This window comes from Hippopotamus amphibius, chromosome 3 (genome assembly GCF_030028045.1).
Source record: "Hippopotamus amphibius kiboko isolate mHipAmp2 chromosome 3, mHipAmp2.hap2, whole genome shotgun sequence".
Classification (NCBI taxonomy): domain Eukaryota; kingdom Metazoa; phylum Chordata; class Mammalia; order Artiodactyla; family Hippopotamidae; genus Hippopotamus; species Hippopotamus amphibius.
In genome coordinates, this window is record NC_080188.1 from 173536020 (window position 1) to 173550545 (window position 14526).

The following is a 14526-nucleotide window of genomic DNA, read 5'->3' on the forward strand; positions in this document are numbered from 1 at the left end:
CCAGGGCCATCATGTTGACCAACTTCAAAAATATACAAAGAGCCACCTTGACCCGGAAACCTCTTTCTCCATCACTTTTGGACTCTCCTTCTGAGTAAATCCCTAAGAATGTGGGAAAGAAGCAAAATAACCAAGTTCTAGAGGTCAAAAGACTCTCAAGAGGGCTTTTGGCTTTGTCCCCTATTTTAACTATCTGAGATAGAAGTATGTTTTTCTTTTAATTTTTAGTGGAGGAGAATCTAGTCAACGAGACTTTAATATTTCAATATTTCTTTAAGTTCTTCAAAAATATGAAAAAAAAAAAAAAGAAAAGAATATGCTGTGACAAATACACTTCAATTCCCTGGCATGCATGACCACTTGATAATCCTCTCTAATTCTTATACCTCCACCCTCCCAGCTCCCAAAGGCTCCCATGTGATCTTAGCAAAAAAAACAGAGACATCAGGACTGTTGTGATACCTGTATAACTCATGTAGTTGCTGAACGGAGCCCCTGGGAAGCGGGTGAAGCCACAGGTGTCATTGGTAGGCTCTGGGTCCTGGCACAGCTTACTCTTGGGAGTGGGAGCCGTGTCGGCACAGAGGTCTCCTGTATCCATGGACGGCACTGTTTCCCTGCAGGGGTCGTCGCAGGATTCTCTTTCACTGACCCCTTTGAAGACATGGTAAAGTCCCAGGACATGCCCCACCTCGTGGACCATGATATTGGTGTGGCCAGGCATGCCATAATAGGCCGGGTTGAGGACAACACCACCTGCAATGGAAGGTTTGCAACACATTTCCAAGCATGTAATGAATAGCCACCCTCTGTCTTCTGATAAACATTTAATATTCCATTCCAGCCTCTAAGGAGACACTTTATAACTTCTAGTGGCATTCAGTCCCTTCTCTTCCCTCTGGCCACAAACACCTTCTGAACCAATCAATAAACATGTGTTTAACCTCTGTCTTGGGTGAGTGCTATACCAGATGCTAAGGATAGAAATACAGACAAGGCAACATGATAGAGCGCCAGGATTCTCAGCCCTGGCTGCACATTAAGATCCTCAGGGTGTTAAAAAATACAGATGTTCAAATGCCAGTCCCAGTGAAATGAATCCAAATATTTGTAGATGACGTATGTGCCTCAGTAGTTTTTAAAACTTCCCAGGTTGACACCCATTGGTCAAAGTGAAAGCACATGGGATCCTCTGAGGATTTGAACAGCTATCTGACCTTCTAGAAGCTCAGTTTTGTTGTCTGTAAAATGGAGATGATAACACCCCTTTTTTAAAGCATTTGGCACACTGAAGGAGTTTAGTGAATGACAGTTGTATATGCCGCCTCTGATTTTACGACCCCTACTCTCAAGCAGCCAACAACCATTGAGACAAAAGAGAAGTCCAACTGAACTACCATGAAATTCTAAATGTCACGGGCACTATAGGAATTTGCTTCACCCTCATACCCCATCAATTTCCCTGAGAACACCAAGGGAAGTGTTTCAGAGAAGAGTTCATCGCATCTAATCTGGGCTTAGATGAAAGACCTAGTGGTATCACTGTAAATTACAGAAGAAAAGGCTAAGGATGTCTGAGTGTCCTAACTTCTGTCTATTTCCCAATCCCTTCTTTTCTCCTCTCTGCATGGAAGACTTTCCTTCTTCACCCCTAAATGGTGTCAGGGTCAGGACCATCTTCATCTCTAGGACCTGGAACTGGGAATGTCAACAGCTCTGGAACAACCCTCTAGGGTCCACAGTCACTTTCTAGCTGTGTTTCCAGGCAGATCCTTCCCTTGTGTCCCAGATCCAATCCCAGTTCCCCAGACTTGCTTCATTCCTCCTACCTAAGCCCTCCCTGTATTAATCGTCTGCTGAGTATATCAGGCCCTCCAGAAGAATAGCCCTGCCTTTCTCTCCAGATCATATTCCATATGTCCCATTCCTGAACTCCACACAATACTCTATAGACAACTACATACACAGGTTTGTGGGCAGGATACAGTCACGAGGGTATCTGGGGCCACATCCATTGTTTTCTGTAACAGGCAGAACAGTCTGCCTTTTTAGTGACCACCTTACTGCAAAGGGAAGTTTCTAAATCCAAGTTCTATTTTCTTCTAGTCTACTCAGAGATGCTGACATTAACCAGGCCATGTTTAGACTTGTCCTGAGACATATTGTCTACTTTCACATCTTAAACAAAGCTAGACCTCATCTCCCTTGTTTATCATTTCTAATACTTCCATTAAAAATTCAACATTATTCTTTTTTCCTTTTATAAGAACATATTCTGTATAATTTTAGTCATTTGTGCATCATCATTACGTCAACATAAAGTTAAAAAGTAGTTTGAAAACAGATGTATTTCAGAAACATCCAGGGTGCCCAGCATTTGAATAAACCTGGTAAAATGAAATATTTCCACTTTGCAAGATGCCTTCGCCTTCATGTTTACATATCCCGTTTCAGTAATAATCATCATTATAGTTCATACACTATTATGCTCTCAGTTCTCCAACAGCAATATTGACCATCACATCAATGAAGTTTCTAAGAGAACATGTTTCTGTTCTCTCCTAATTGCCTATACCAATTTGCCAGAATCAAACTTTGAAAGGCTACAACCTGCCTATAAGTTTTGATAAGGTTCCATATCTATAAATAGAGCAGATTCACTTTGTTATACAGCTGAAACTGCACAACATTGTAAAGCAACTATATTCCAATAAAGATCTGAAGAAGAAAAAAAGTAGCATGTGTCAAAGACATAGGCTGGGAGTGTGGCCCAGGGGCATTCAAAGTGGATATGAGCAGGGCCATGAAAATAGTAGGCTTCTTATCAGCCTCTAGAAGTCTCTGCCTCAAGTCCAAATGAGATTTTTCCAAATTTAAAACTATTCAGTCTCCTTTCAATAAACCTGGTTATTTATAAGGAGAGGAAGAAGCATAAACATGCATATCCTCCACCCCGCCAGCAAATCTCCTCCATGCCCAGGACAACAGGCCAGAGTTCTCCTCCACAGCCCCCTTGACACACATCCCCACAGCAGGAGGACATAGATTTAACCAGACAGTACTTAGATTTTAACGAAAGTCATAAGACTTTGAACACACTTACTGACAGTTATATTTTTGATTCCAGAGAGATGACACTTCGAGCTCCAAATCATCTGTATGAAACCCCTGAGCTTAGCACCTATATGATTAGAATAGTGCCTACTCTCATGCAGGAGTAAGTGCTGTGTACACCAACATACGGTGAGGAAAAAGCCCAAGGCCCAGGACCTCTCATAGCAATTCTGCCCACTAGACCCCAAGGTTATAGACTAGAGCTTAAGGACTTGGAAATGTGGTCCTGACCCTGACTAGCTGTGTGACACTGGCCCTGCTTTTTCACCTGACCTGAGGTCTCTTCTGTAAAGCGAGGGGGCCACAAGGGCTTATGGCTAAGAGTCCTCCCTATTCTCGTCCTGTGCCTATGAGAGCTGGCACGCAGGACAGAGTGAAGCAATTGTAAACACCACGTGGAGAAATTCATGTTATGGACCTTCACCACCTCAGCTTGGTAAGCTGTGTTCCCGGACTCCCATCTCTCAGCAGCCTGAGGGGAAGGGAAAAGTCTGGCAAGGAGCAGCCGCAGACATCTACTCTCGATCTGCTACAGACGTTCAAGTGATCCACTCATGGCCTGTTCAGCCTCACCCTCTCCTGCCAGTGTGTGCTCTCCTCCCTCTCTCCTGTGCACGGGCTCCCATGCTGCTCTCAATCCCCCTTCATTCCTCCTGAAACAGACTGGCTAAGTTATTAGGGGACCTAAGTTATTAGGTCACTCAGAGACACCCACACTGATACACTCATATGGGGGAGAAAGACATTAATTGATTTCATGGTTTAGTTTATTAAAGTTCTTTCACATTTTGATAAAAATCACACACACACACACTCATGCCAAACCCTGAGTGAGGCATAAAAACTCAAAATCTAAAGAGGGATGTTGGTCAAAATTTAAAAAGACAAAGGTGAGAACTTTTCACTAAGAAGAAAAAAGAAGCAGCTGTGGAGAAAAGGGAACCCTCCTACACTGTTAGTGGGAATGTAAATTGGTGCAGCCACTGTGGAGAACAGTAAGGAGGTTCCTTAAAAAACTAAAAGTAGAGCTACCATATGATCCTGCAATCCCTCTCCTTGGCATATATCTGGAAAAGATAAAAGCTCTAATTTGAAAAGATACATGCACCCCAATGTTCATAGCAGCACTATTTACAATAGCCAAGACATGGAAGCAACATAACTGTCCATCAGCAGATGAGTGAATAAAGAAGATGTGGTACATATACACAATGGAATATTACTCAGCCATGAAAAAGAATGACATAATACCATCTACAGCAGCATGGATAAACCTAGAGATTATCTTACTAAATGAAGTAAGTCAGACAGAGAAAGACAAGTATCATATGATATCACTTATATGTGGAATCTAAAAAAAAATGATACAAATGAACTTATTTACAAAATAGAAGTAGACTCACAGACATAGAAAACAAACTTATAGTTACCAAAGGGTAAAGGTGGGGGAGGGATAAATTAGGAATATGGGCTTAACATATACATACTACTATATATAAAATAGATAAACAATAGGGACCTACTGTATAGCACAGGGAACTATATTCAGTATCTTATAATAACTTATAATGGAAAAGAATCTGAAGAACTATATATATATATATAAATCATTTTGCTGTACACCTGAAACTAACACAACATTGTAAATCACTATATTTCAATTTTTACAAAAGAAGGAACAAGACGTAATATATAATAAGTAAAAACCGAGTCCCCAGAGTGGCAGCTCCTTCCTGCCCTCTGTCATTTGGGTTCAATCTACCCTCACAGGGAAATGAGCAATACTTTTCCAGGAGGAGCTTGAAGGAAATCAGGAAAAGATAGTACAAAATGCTACATTCCAGGACTATCTTACATTAATGTTCAAACAAACCAGCATTATCTTCTGAAGTGGATATCTATGCCCCACACTTTCCTCTGTTTTCATAGCCAGCAACATGGGTCAGACTCTGAGAGGTTACAAGTGGGTCCTTACAGCATTGCACAGAAGTCTCTCTCACACTAGATGATGGCCTTTGGAGTGACCATGGCTCCTTCTTTGGCTGTGGACTCTCACTGGAAATGTATTGATCTTTTTTTAGGGGGACAATCCTTAAGAGTGCTAAGGCTATTTCTTGATCTGTTCAATGGTAATAGCAAGAGTTCCTACCTCAAAGGGTTGTTATGAAAACTGAGGTATTGACAGTAATGTAGATAAAAAAGCATTTAGCTTATTTTCCAGAACAAAGTAATTCAAAATGTGTATTCGTCTCTTTATCAATACTATTATAATTACATAATGCAGGCTGGCCACACACACTCATTTGCCCCCACCCCTCACTGGCTCCCACCTAACCATCTTCATTCAACAAGAAAATGAAAGGTAGAGTCTGATCACAAACAAAGCAGGCCTCCCAGAGTGATACAAGACATCACCAGGCAAGACACCGCCAGGTAGACAAATACCCTCACATGAGGAGCCCTGATTTGCCTCTAAGCAGCTCACACTTTGTTTCCATGTTATTCTGGTCTTGAGACCCATGGGCACCCAGAAGACAGAAATGAATTGGACAGAGTTGCAAACAGACAGGTGTCCATTCTCTTCATAGACAACATATTGGCGATCAAAAATTATTTGCAGTAGCCTGAAATTAGTGACTGTAGGGGGAAAGGAAATCTTAAGGGATTGGGACTGTAGGTTTAATTCTTCATAGACCTTGCTGGTAGGTCAGACTTATACAAGACACCTTTTTCTGTAGTGTCAATAATCTTTTCCTTCCCACTTCTCTAGTTTTGGAGACTATAATTATCATTTCCTACACTCAAAACCACTGTTCATTTTTGTCTTTCCTCATCTGGGAGGATAAAATTAAAACACAATTGAGGTATACACGTGGTGCTAGAATGGGAGGGATGGGACTTCCTTTCTGAGAATAGAATTCCTCCCTTTGTATTCCCTGATCTCACCTGCCACATTGAAAGAGGAAGTAGAAAGACACGTCGATATATGTTTCACCCATACCTTGGCCCTTCAGTCTTCACTCTGAGACATTATCAGACTCTCTCTACTCTCATTCACCTCCCCAACACCTGTCCTACAAGGCTTCCTAGGGACTGACGACAGACCAGGAATACCTACTCAGGGGAAACTTTGAAGTAATAGTGTGAATGGAGGGGCAACATTTTGGAAGCACTAACATTTCACCCAAGCGGTTCCTTGCCTCCCTCCCCCTTACCCTACTGCCAGACTCTCCTGCATACATTCATTACCCGCGTTCATTCATTAACTTACATTACAGAGTGAAAAGCAAGGAAAGACGTCCTTTTCTGGCTGTGACGTTTCCAAAGCCTATACCATTCCCTGAGAGGACTCCATGGTTTAGCCAGCATGATGGATAAATGGAGGGAAGTGACCCCTGCCTCACATTACCTACACCACCTCCAAATCTAAGGCTAGAAAATATTCTCCTAAGCTGGAGGAAAAGAGATAAAAAGGAAATTATGGGAATGTATAGATGGTAGTGGCTCCAGATAAAATGGACTGTAATCCACCTTTTGAGACCCCAGTAAAGGGATAAAGATTCAAACTAGGTGCATGTGATCTGACAACAGGGGCTTTTGGCCTCATTCCAGTGATGGATTCCTGAGTAAGGAGCCTAGTTCTAAAGATGAATGGCTGACCACTGAGGCTAAGAGGAAAGGGTGATAGAGAGCCTTCCCGAGAGTCCCTGAAGGTGGAGGACCCTGTGATGGAAACAAGAGTCATCAACAAGAGTAACTGGCATCACCTGACGACCAAGGGCAACGTGCATCCTTCCCTCTATGACCTTGGCATTTATAAGCCAGCTCTGAAGTTGAATACTGCTCCAGGCAAAAGAAACTCAATTGACTAAGAATAAATTTCTACTACCCAGCAACATAGGCACTCAAAATAGAAAAGAAGTCCAATTATAGAAGAATAAATGAGAGTTACATTTCTCGCATACCTGAATGTGGTACTGGAACTTGAACTCAACACATGCCAGTACCACTGACTTGTGCATAGAACATAATATGAATAAGGCTCCCTGGATTTAGCAACTGGTGGCCACGTGTGGCACAGCTGTTGCTTAATGGACTGGCTGGGAGCACAAATGCCTTCTTAGAAGAACTTTCAGCCTTGATTATAAGAGACGAACTAAAATAGTAAGACAGGGTTGTTGTGTGGTCTAGAGGATGGTACAGGGGAAGAAAAGAGAGAGAAGTTGCTGATTAAAAGATGAAAGCTCAGGAGCAGACAGCCAAGCTCCCAAAGTGATGCGGTATTCCCAAGTTCCAACTGGCTTTTCCCAGCTTTTGCACAAGACTGCCAGAGTGGCACGTGGCAAAGGGAATGATTCTCTCCACGTCACTCCTATTTAAAAAAAAAAAACCCAAAACACTCAGGCAGCTTGAGCAAAGGACATGAGTTGAAATGACTTTAAAACAGTTCTGTAAAACTTTTAGGGCTGAATGTTATATGCCCATAAAACAAGGAGGTTGAGAGCTGGTCTACAGGTGCCTCCACAATTACTTCCAGTTACTGGCTGAAACGCACTCCCCCAACACACCCTCTGCAAGGAAGGGACAAAGCTATCAAAGTGTGTGGGGTTTCCGAGGAAGGAGCACTTTGGGGCAGGGCAAGGGAAGAAAGTGGCAGAGGTGGGCTGACAGACAAAGGGAGAGAAAGAAATGGAAAAGGTTAAAAAAAAAGTCACAAGCACTTCAAAAATGAAGCAAAATTTTAACAGGAGCAGTCCAGGAGTCATTCATCTCCAAATCCTGTACTGCTTTCTTAGTTTTATAGCCTGTGGTCTCATTAGAAAGACGTCCTTGCTCTGGGCAAGACTGAACCAAGAGAAGAATGTGTAGAGGGTAAAGATTTTGCGAAGGCTGATGTCATTTTTTTGTCTCCTTTTATACTCTTTCAGCCAATCTTACCCTCAACTGTCAAGCACTCCAGGCTTTCTAACCACTCCCATACTATGGGAGAAAAGTAATTTGATTAATGAAAACTGAAGATGTTATTACTGAGGCTTTGGATACTTATGATGTAATCCTTTCCTTGCTTCTGGGTGAGGGCGTGCTTTAAACACACACACACACAACCTCATGCAAGAATTTTAGGCGTTACAGAGTATGAACAGGAAAGATATTTTCTATAATTGATTTACCTATTCAGCATTTATTGAGCATCTATTCAATGTCAGGTACTGTTCTGGGCACCAAAGATTCAATGATTACTAGGACATGTTTTAAGAGAGATCTTTCAAGGGATCACATTAAAAGGTGATTATTTACTCCACCTACTTACAAATGCATAAACCTATCTTTGGGGCACCCCAATTTCAGGGCATGTAGTTCATACCCGAGGATAATTTTTTCCAAAGGTTTCAAGGTCCAAGAGTGCTCACTGTGTTCAAAACCCCAAGGCACCTAAAATAACCCCATTTACTAAATGTCATGTTCTGACAATTAAATAATTGACAGTAACAGCCAGTAACATTCCCAAGAACAGTCCTCATCTTGTTCATGTCCTGTAGCCTGTCTTACTAATGATTCCATAAGTCCTCACGGGGACATGCTGTGTTCCAGGTTACATGTCTGGTTTATTCCTTATCTCAGGGAACAATCGCTCCACTTTGGCATAGTGAAGAGGTGACGGAGTGGAGAGGAACAAATTCGCTTTGCTCTAGCCCAACCATTCAGTGATTTGTTACACCACAACGTTCCCCCTTACCTCCTACAGACTCTTCTACCCCTCCCACCCACACTTCACAGAAACATCGGGCTGAAATTACCAAAGACTTCCCACTTGCCAAATCAATGGCTATTTCTCACCCACATTGTGTACGCATGTGTCACCACTGATGTGACACCCGAATCTCAGGGTCACCTGTTTCGTTAGGAGGAAGTCCCTCTTTGTCCTGGGTAGGGGGAGAGGGGGCAATGCCTTACAAAAGTTCTAGGTGAGAAAAAGACATCTCACCTCTGAGCTCAGGTCTGCTGCTTTCACCTTTCCTTACCCCATCATGCAGGTATTACTTTGCCTTCTACCAGATGCCTGCCATATCTGTGGCAGCCACAGACACATGGTATTTGAAACTTCTTTTGCTGCTGCTACTACTACTACTAGTGGTGCTAATATTTATTGAAGGCCTACTATGTGCCAGGTGCTCTTCTTCATGCTTGTTATTCGCATTTTATATATAAGGTGACTTGCTCAAGATATGTTTCTTCCTATCTTTCAGAAGCCATAACCCACTCTATCACTCAAAGACTTTTTTTCCTACAAGGGTCACATTATCTGGACTCCTTTGAAGATCCTACATGTCTAAAGTTCCAATGTGAGCCAGGTTCAAATTCCCTCCCACATGGTTCTCAGGTCCCCTGCACTGGGACATGTTGCTTATGATCTGATCAGGATCTTTAAATGTTCCTTGGCAGTACAGACATTCCCTAGAATAATTACGAAGATGATTGACCCAGAATACTCTGAAGTGTCTAACTTCTATGCCAGAGAGTGACCAACTGTCTTCTCTATCCTGGCCAAGATGACCTTGTACTTACTTCATCTTTCTGAAGCAGTCATATTTGTGGGCCACAAGGGACTTTCTTAAACCCCATTCTCCTTCAGTGTCTGGTACATTCCTGCTCCTCCTTCTGCTTTTGTGGAAGTCCCTTTAATGGTCTAATTTGTAGAGACCCCAAACTCAACACCTCCGAAACCAAACAGCCTCCCCCTTTGCCTCTCTTTTTTCTATATTTTCTACCTTGGCACCACCATCGACTCAATTAAACAGAACTCTTTTTTCCCCATCTACTTATTTATGTGAACAAAGTTTCTTAGCACTTAGGAGCTATAAAAGAAAAAAAAATGCAATATAACTGATGCTTAATCTTGTCTTATTATAGCAGTAATTACTCTTCATCCACTGACACAAGAACTAATCTGGGAGAGAGAACCCACTGTCAGCTTATTAAACATGCAGTTTTCAATTTGTTTACTAGTCATTAATCAAAATTTTAAAATATCGTTTTGATCAATTTTGGACAAGGAATCATTTCAAAAGCTAACTCAATTAAGAAGAAATTTTTAACACTATATAACATGATCAATATCAATGTTAATATCCTGTTTGTGATATTGTATTACAGTTTTGCAAGATGCTAGCACTGGGGGAAAATGGGTAAGGGTATGTGGAATCTCTTTGTACTATTTCTTACAACTACATGTGAATATACAATTACCTCAAAATAAAAATTTTAATTAAAAAAATCACAAAGTGTTTACGTTTTTATTCAAAATATGTTTTTAGCAGAGAAATAGGTGACTAACGAAAGACTTTGAAAAAAGTAGATGCATATGTTACATAGTATAAAGTTCTATAGGAGCAATGAAATGGAAACACAAAATCAAAGAGGAAAAAGGAGCAATGGCTAATTTCTCAGTGTTAAAGTGCATGAACATGAATTTTTTAAATGAACGATGGTGATTATCAAATTGTTATGTTGCTGAGGATACATTTAGAACAGTAGATTTAGGGACTGCCCTGGTGGCACAGTGGTTAAGAATCTGCCTGGTAATGTAGGGGACACGGGTTCGATCCCTGGTCCAGGAAGATCCCACAGGCACAGAGCAACTAAGCCTGTGTGCTACAACTACTGAGCCTGCGCTCCAGACCCTACAAGCCACAATTACTGAAGCCCGCGTGCCTAGAGCCCGTGCTCCACAACAAGAGAAGCCACCGCAGTGAGAAGCTTGCTCACAGCAACAAAGAGTAGCTCCTGCTCGCTGCAACTAGAGAAAGCCTGTGCACAGCAACGAAGACCCAATGCAGCCAATAAATAAATTAAAAAAAAGAAGAGTAGATTTGAAATGTGTTTTCAAATGTCAATAATTTAAAATAATATGCCAGAAATTATATTCTTTGCTATAATTTAAACTTATGGTTAAATTTTTAGATGTTACTTTTAAAATCTATGAAGGGGTACAGAGTTTTTCAAGTCTTTGAAGTGGTACAAGAGAGCAAAAAGAAGTTTGAAGAGCTCTGCTCTAGCCATTCCAAGGACATTCCACTTCTAAGCAAGTCTAGGTTTTTAACAGTCTAAACTTTGGCATTTACCGTTTCTTTCACTCTGGAATGCCCTCTTATTGTCTGCCAAGCAAACTCCTGCTTATCTTTCAGCTCTCCCCTCAAGCCTCAGCCCCTCTGGGAACTCTTCCCTTCTTCCCTGATGCTTTCAGCACTTTCTCGTCATGTTCCTACTTGACCTTCTGTGTGGCAGGATGGCATAGTATTATAAGTGTGTATCTGCATGTCTGTCTCCCAGTTGTACTATGCAAAACTTTACAGTGGACTCTTTTTACTTGTTCTATCTCTGATATTGCCACAAAACAGATTTGACAGTTTTTCTTTAAATGAGTGAATAAATGATTATGCGTCTGCTATTAATGGCTTATAAAGGGGCTGATGTGGCACTAATGTAAGTCTTCTACCTTTGAAAATATGTTTTCAGTTTAAGTGCTGTATACTAAGGTTAAAGATATTCAAACCACTGAGCTCAAGGGGATCTCATTTATTCATTTACTTATAAAAAATTCTGCCCTGCACTACCACAACATTAAAAGTACAAAATCATGCTAAAGGTCAAAAATGGTGTTGACAGCAAAGCAGGACCACAGCTTACCTTGGTCTTTCCACATAGTGACTTAAGCCATTTGTAGTCAGAAATTGGATTCAATCTTGAAACTAGTGTGCTTATCTGCCAGGTCACTTCAGCTGACCCTCAAGATACAGGGTCTTAAATGTTGATACATAATCTCATCTTGAGTCTTGAAAAGACTCTATTTAGAAAATCCTAAATGTCTTCCTCTATCATGTTATGCCAGCTGTCTGTACTACTCTACACCTGATTTAGGTCCACACGACTCCTTTGCTCAGTCACAGTTAGGACTGAACGAGGGAAAATAAATAATCACACAAGAACATTCATATTGAGTCAGAGTTTCAGCTAGTCTTCTACTTCTTAAAAGTGATTAAGAAACATGTTGTAGGGGAACTAGTTATTCCTAAAAGGTTTAAGAATAAAATATAAATATCCTTAGCTTTTTTTGCAATTCTTTACGCGTCAGTGACTCATGAGATAATTTAAACATTTCTTGAAAGCATTTAAATTTAATACCTTCACTCATTTATTCGTTCATCCCTTCACTCAGTGAGCTTTCAAAGAGCACCTGCCACGTGTGAAGCATTCTGCTTATGCAAAGAGGCCACAGACCTTATCTAGATTGCACCAGTTTTTGCATGCAGACCTGTGAGTGTGTGTGCACGTGCACGTGTGTATGTGTTTGTATATAGTTCTACGCAATTTTATCACATGTACGTATACCTTTGTGTAACTACTATTAAGATTTCTCCTCTATTATCCATTATGTCACTCCACACACATGCCCCTCTCCCCACAGCCCTCACCCCATTCCTAATCCCTAGCAACCCCTAGCTTGTTCTCTATCTCTGTTGGGTTTTTTTTTAAATTTTGAGAATACCACATAAAATTTTGAGAATACTACACTAAATCATAAGCGTGCAACGTGTGAGATTTTTTTTCACTCTGTATAATACCCTTGAGATCCACCTGAGTTGTTGCATGTATTAATACTTTGTTCCTTTTTATTGTTGGGTGATATTCCATTGTGCAGATGTATCACAGTATGCTTACACAATTAGCACCACAGAACATTTTATCATTTCCAGTTCGGAGCTATTACAAATAAAGGTGCTATGAAGATCAATACACACGTTTTTGAGTGAACATGTTTTCATTTCCCTGAGATAAATGTCCAATAGTCCAATTGCTGGGTCATAGGTAAGCGTATGTTTAAGTTTATAAGAAAACGCCAAAGTATTCTCCAAAGTGGCTGTGTCATTTTACTTTTCCATCAGCAATATATACAATATCCAGTTTCTCTGCATCCTCACCAGCATTTTTAGTATTGTCACTATTTTTTATTTTAGTTCTACTAATAAGTGTAGTGATACCTCACTGTGGCTTTAATTTGCTTTTCCCTAATGGTAAATGATATTGAATATCTTTTCATGGGCTTATTTTCCATCTGTATATCCTCTTTGGTAAAATGTCTGTGTTTTTGCCCATTTTCTAACTGGAATATTTGTTTGTTTGTTTTACTGTTTTTTGAAAATTCTTTATATATTCTAGATACAAATCCTTTGTGAGATGGATGGTTTGCAAATATTATACTTCCTCCAAATCTGCCATTTCCTTGTTCATCTTAACAGAGTGTTTCTCAGAGAAAAAGTTTTAATTTTAATTAAATCCAATTTATCAGTTTTCATTTTTTTTTGAGATTGAACTATGTTTTTGTTCTTTTTTTTAAGCTCTTTATTGGAACATAATTGCTTTACACTCTTGTACCAGATTTTGAGGTACACAAAAAGTGAATCAGCTGTATTTATACATATATCCCCATATCTCCTCCCTCCCGCAACTCCCCCTTCCGTGTCCTGGCCCTCTAAGGCATCACCCATCATCGAGGTGATCTCCTTTTGTTATACAGCAACTTCCCACTAGCTATCTATTTTACAGTTGCTAGTGTATATATGTCTATGCTACTTTCTCACTTCGTCCCAGCTTCCCCTTCGCCCCCCTGACCCTGTGTCCTCCAGTCCATTCTCTGCATCTGCATCCTTATTCTTGCCCTGTCACTGGGTTCATCAGTACCATTTTTTCAGATTCCATATATATATGAGTTAGCATGTGGTATTTGTTTTTCTCTTTCTGGCTTACTTCATTCTGTATGACAGACTCTAGGTCCAGCCGCCTCATTACATATAGCTCCATTTCACTCCTTTTTATGGCTGAGTAATATTCCATTGTAATGAGACTTAAGCAAACTCTAGGCTGCTGCTCTCTGCTCTGCCTCTATTAGTTTCACTGAGAATTCGGCAGTTTTCCAAGAGGAGAAAAAACCCCAAATTACATGGAGACCTCACTTCAGCACACTTTCCTTCTTGCTGGGATTGGATCCTTCAAATCCTCTTTATCTTGGCTGATGTCTGATGTCTTCAAATAGCTTTTTTTTTTTTTTGGTATCTTATCCATTTTTATAGTTAAATGAATCTTGTCAGTGGCTTAGTGCCAACAAAGTTAGAAAATACTCAGGGCTCTGCTCCCAGCCCAACAATCCTTACCAAGAGGCTGATATTTGACTCCATAATGGCCAGACAGAACATTTTTTAAGGTTCTGTGAACAAGTAGATTCAGTTCCCAATGATAGACCTAGGATTCTTAGAAAGCATTGCTGGGTAAACCTTGCTGTCATACGTACTGAAAAGGTAACCTCTGGTGAATCAGGTTTGAGCCAGTTTGGAGGTACTTTCTTACAATGATACA

General features: G+C 40.6%; 1 protein-coding gene across 1 annotated transcript in view; it reads right to left on the reverse strand.

Moving 5' to 3' along the window:
• Positions 1–14526, reverse strand: part of PAPPA2 (pappalysin 2) — a 266326-nt gene that overhangs the window by 149824 nt on the left and 101976 nt on the right. Inside the window, exon 4 of the mRNA XM_057730056.1 lies at positions 463–756. Within this exon, the coding sequence (XP_057586039.1) occupies positions 463–756 (294 nt within the window). The remainder of the gene's footprint in view (positions 1–462; positions 757–14526) is intronic.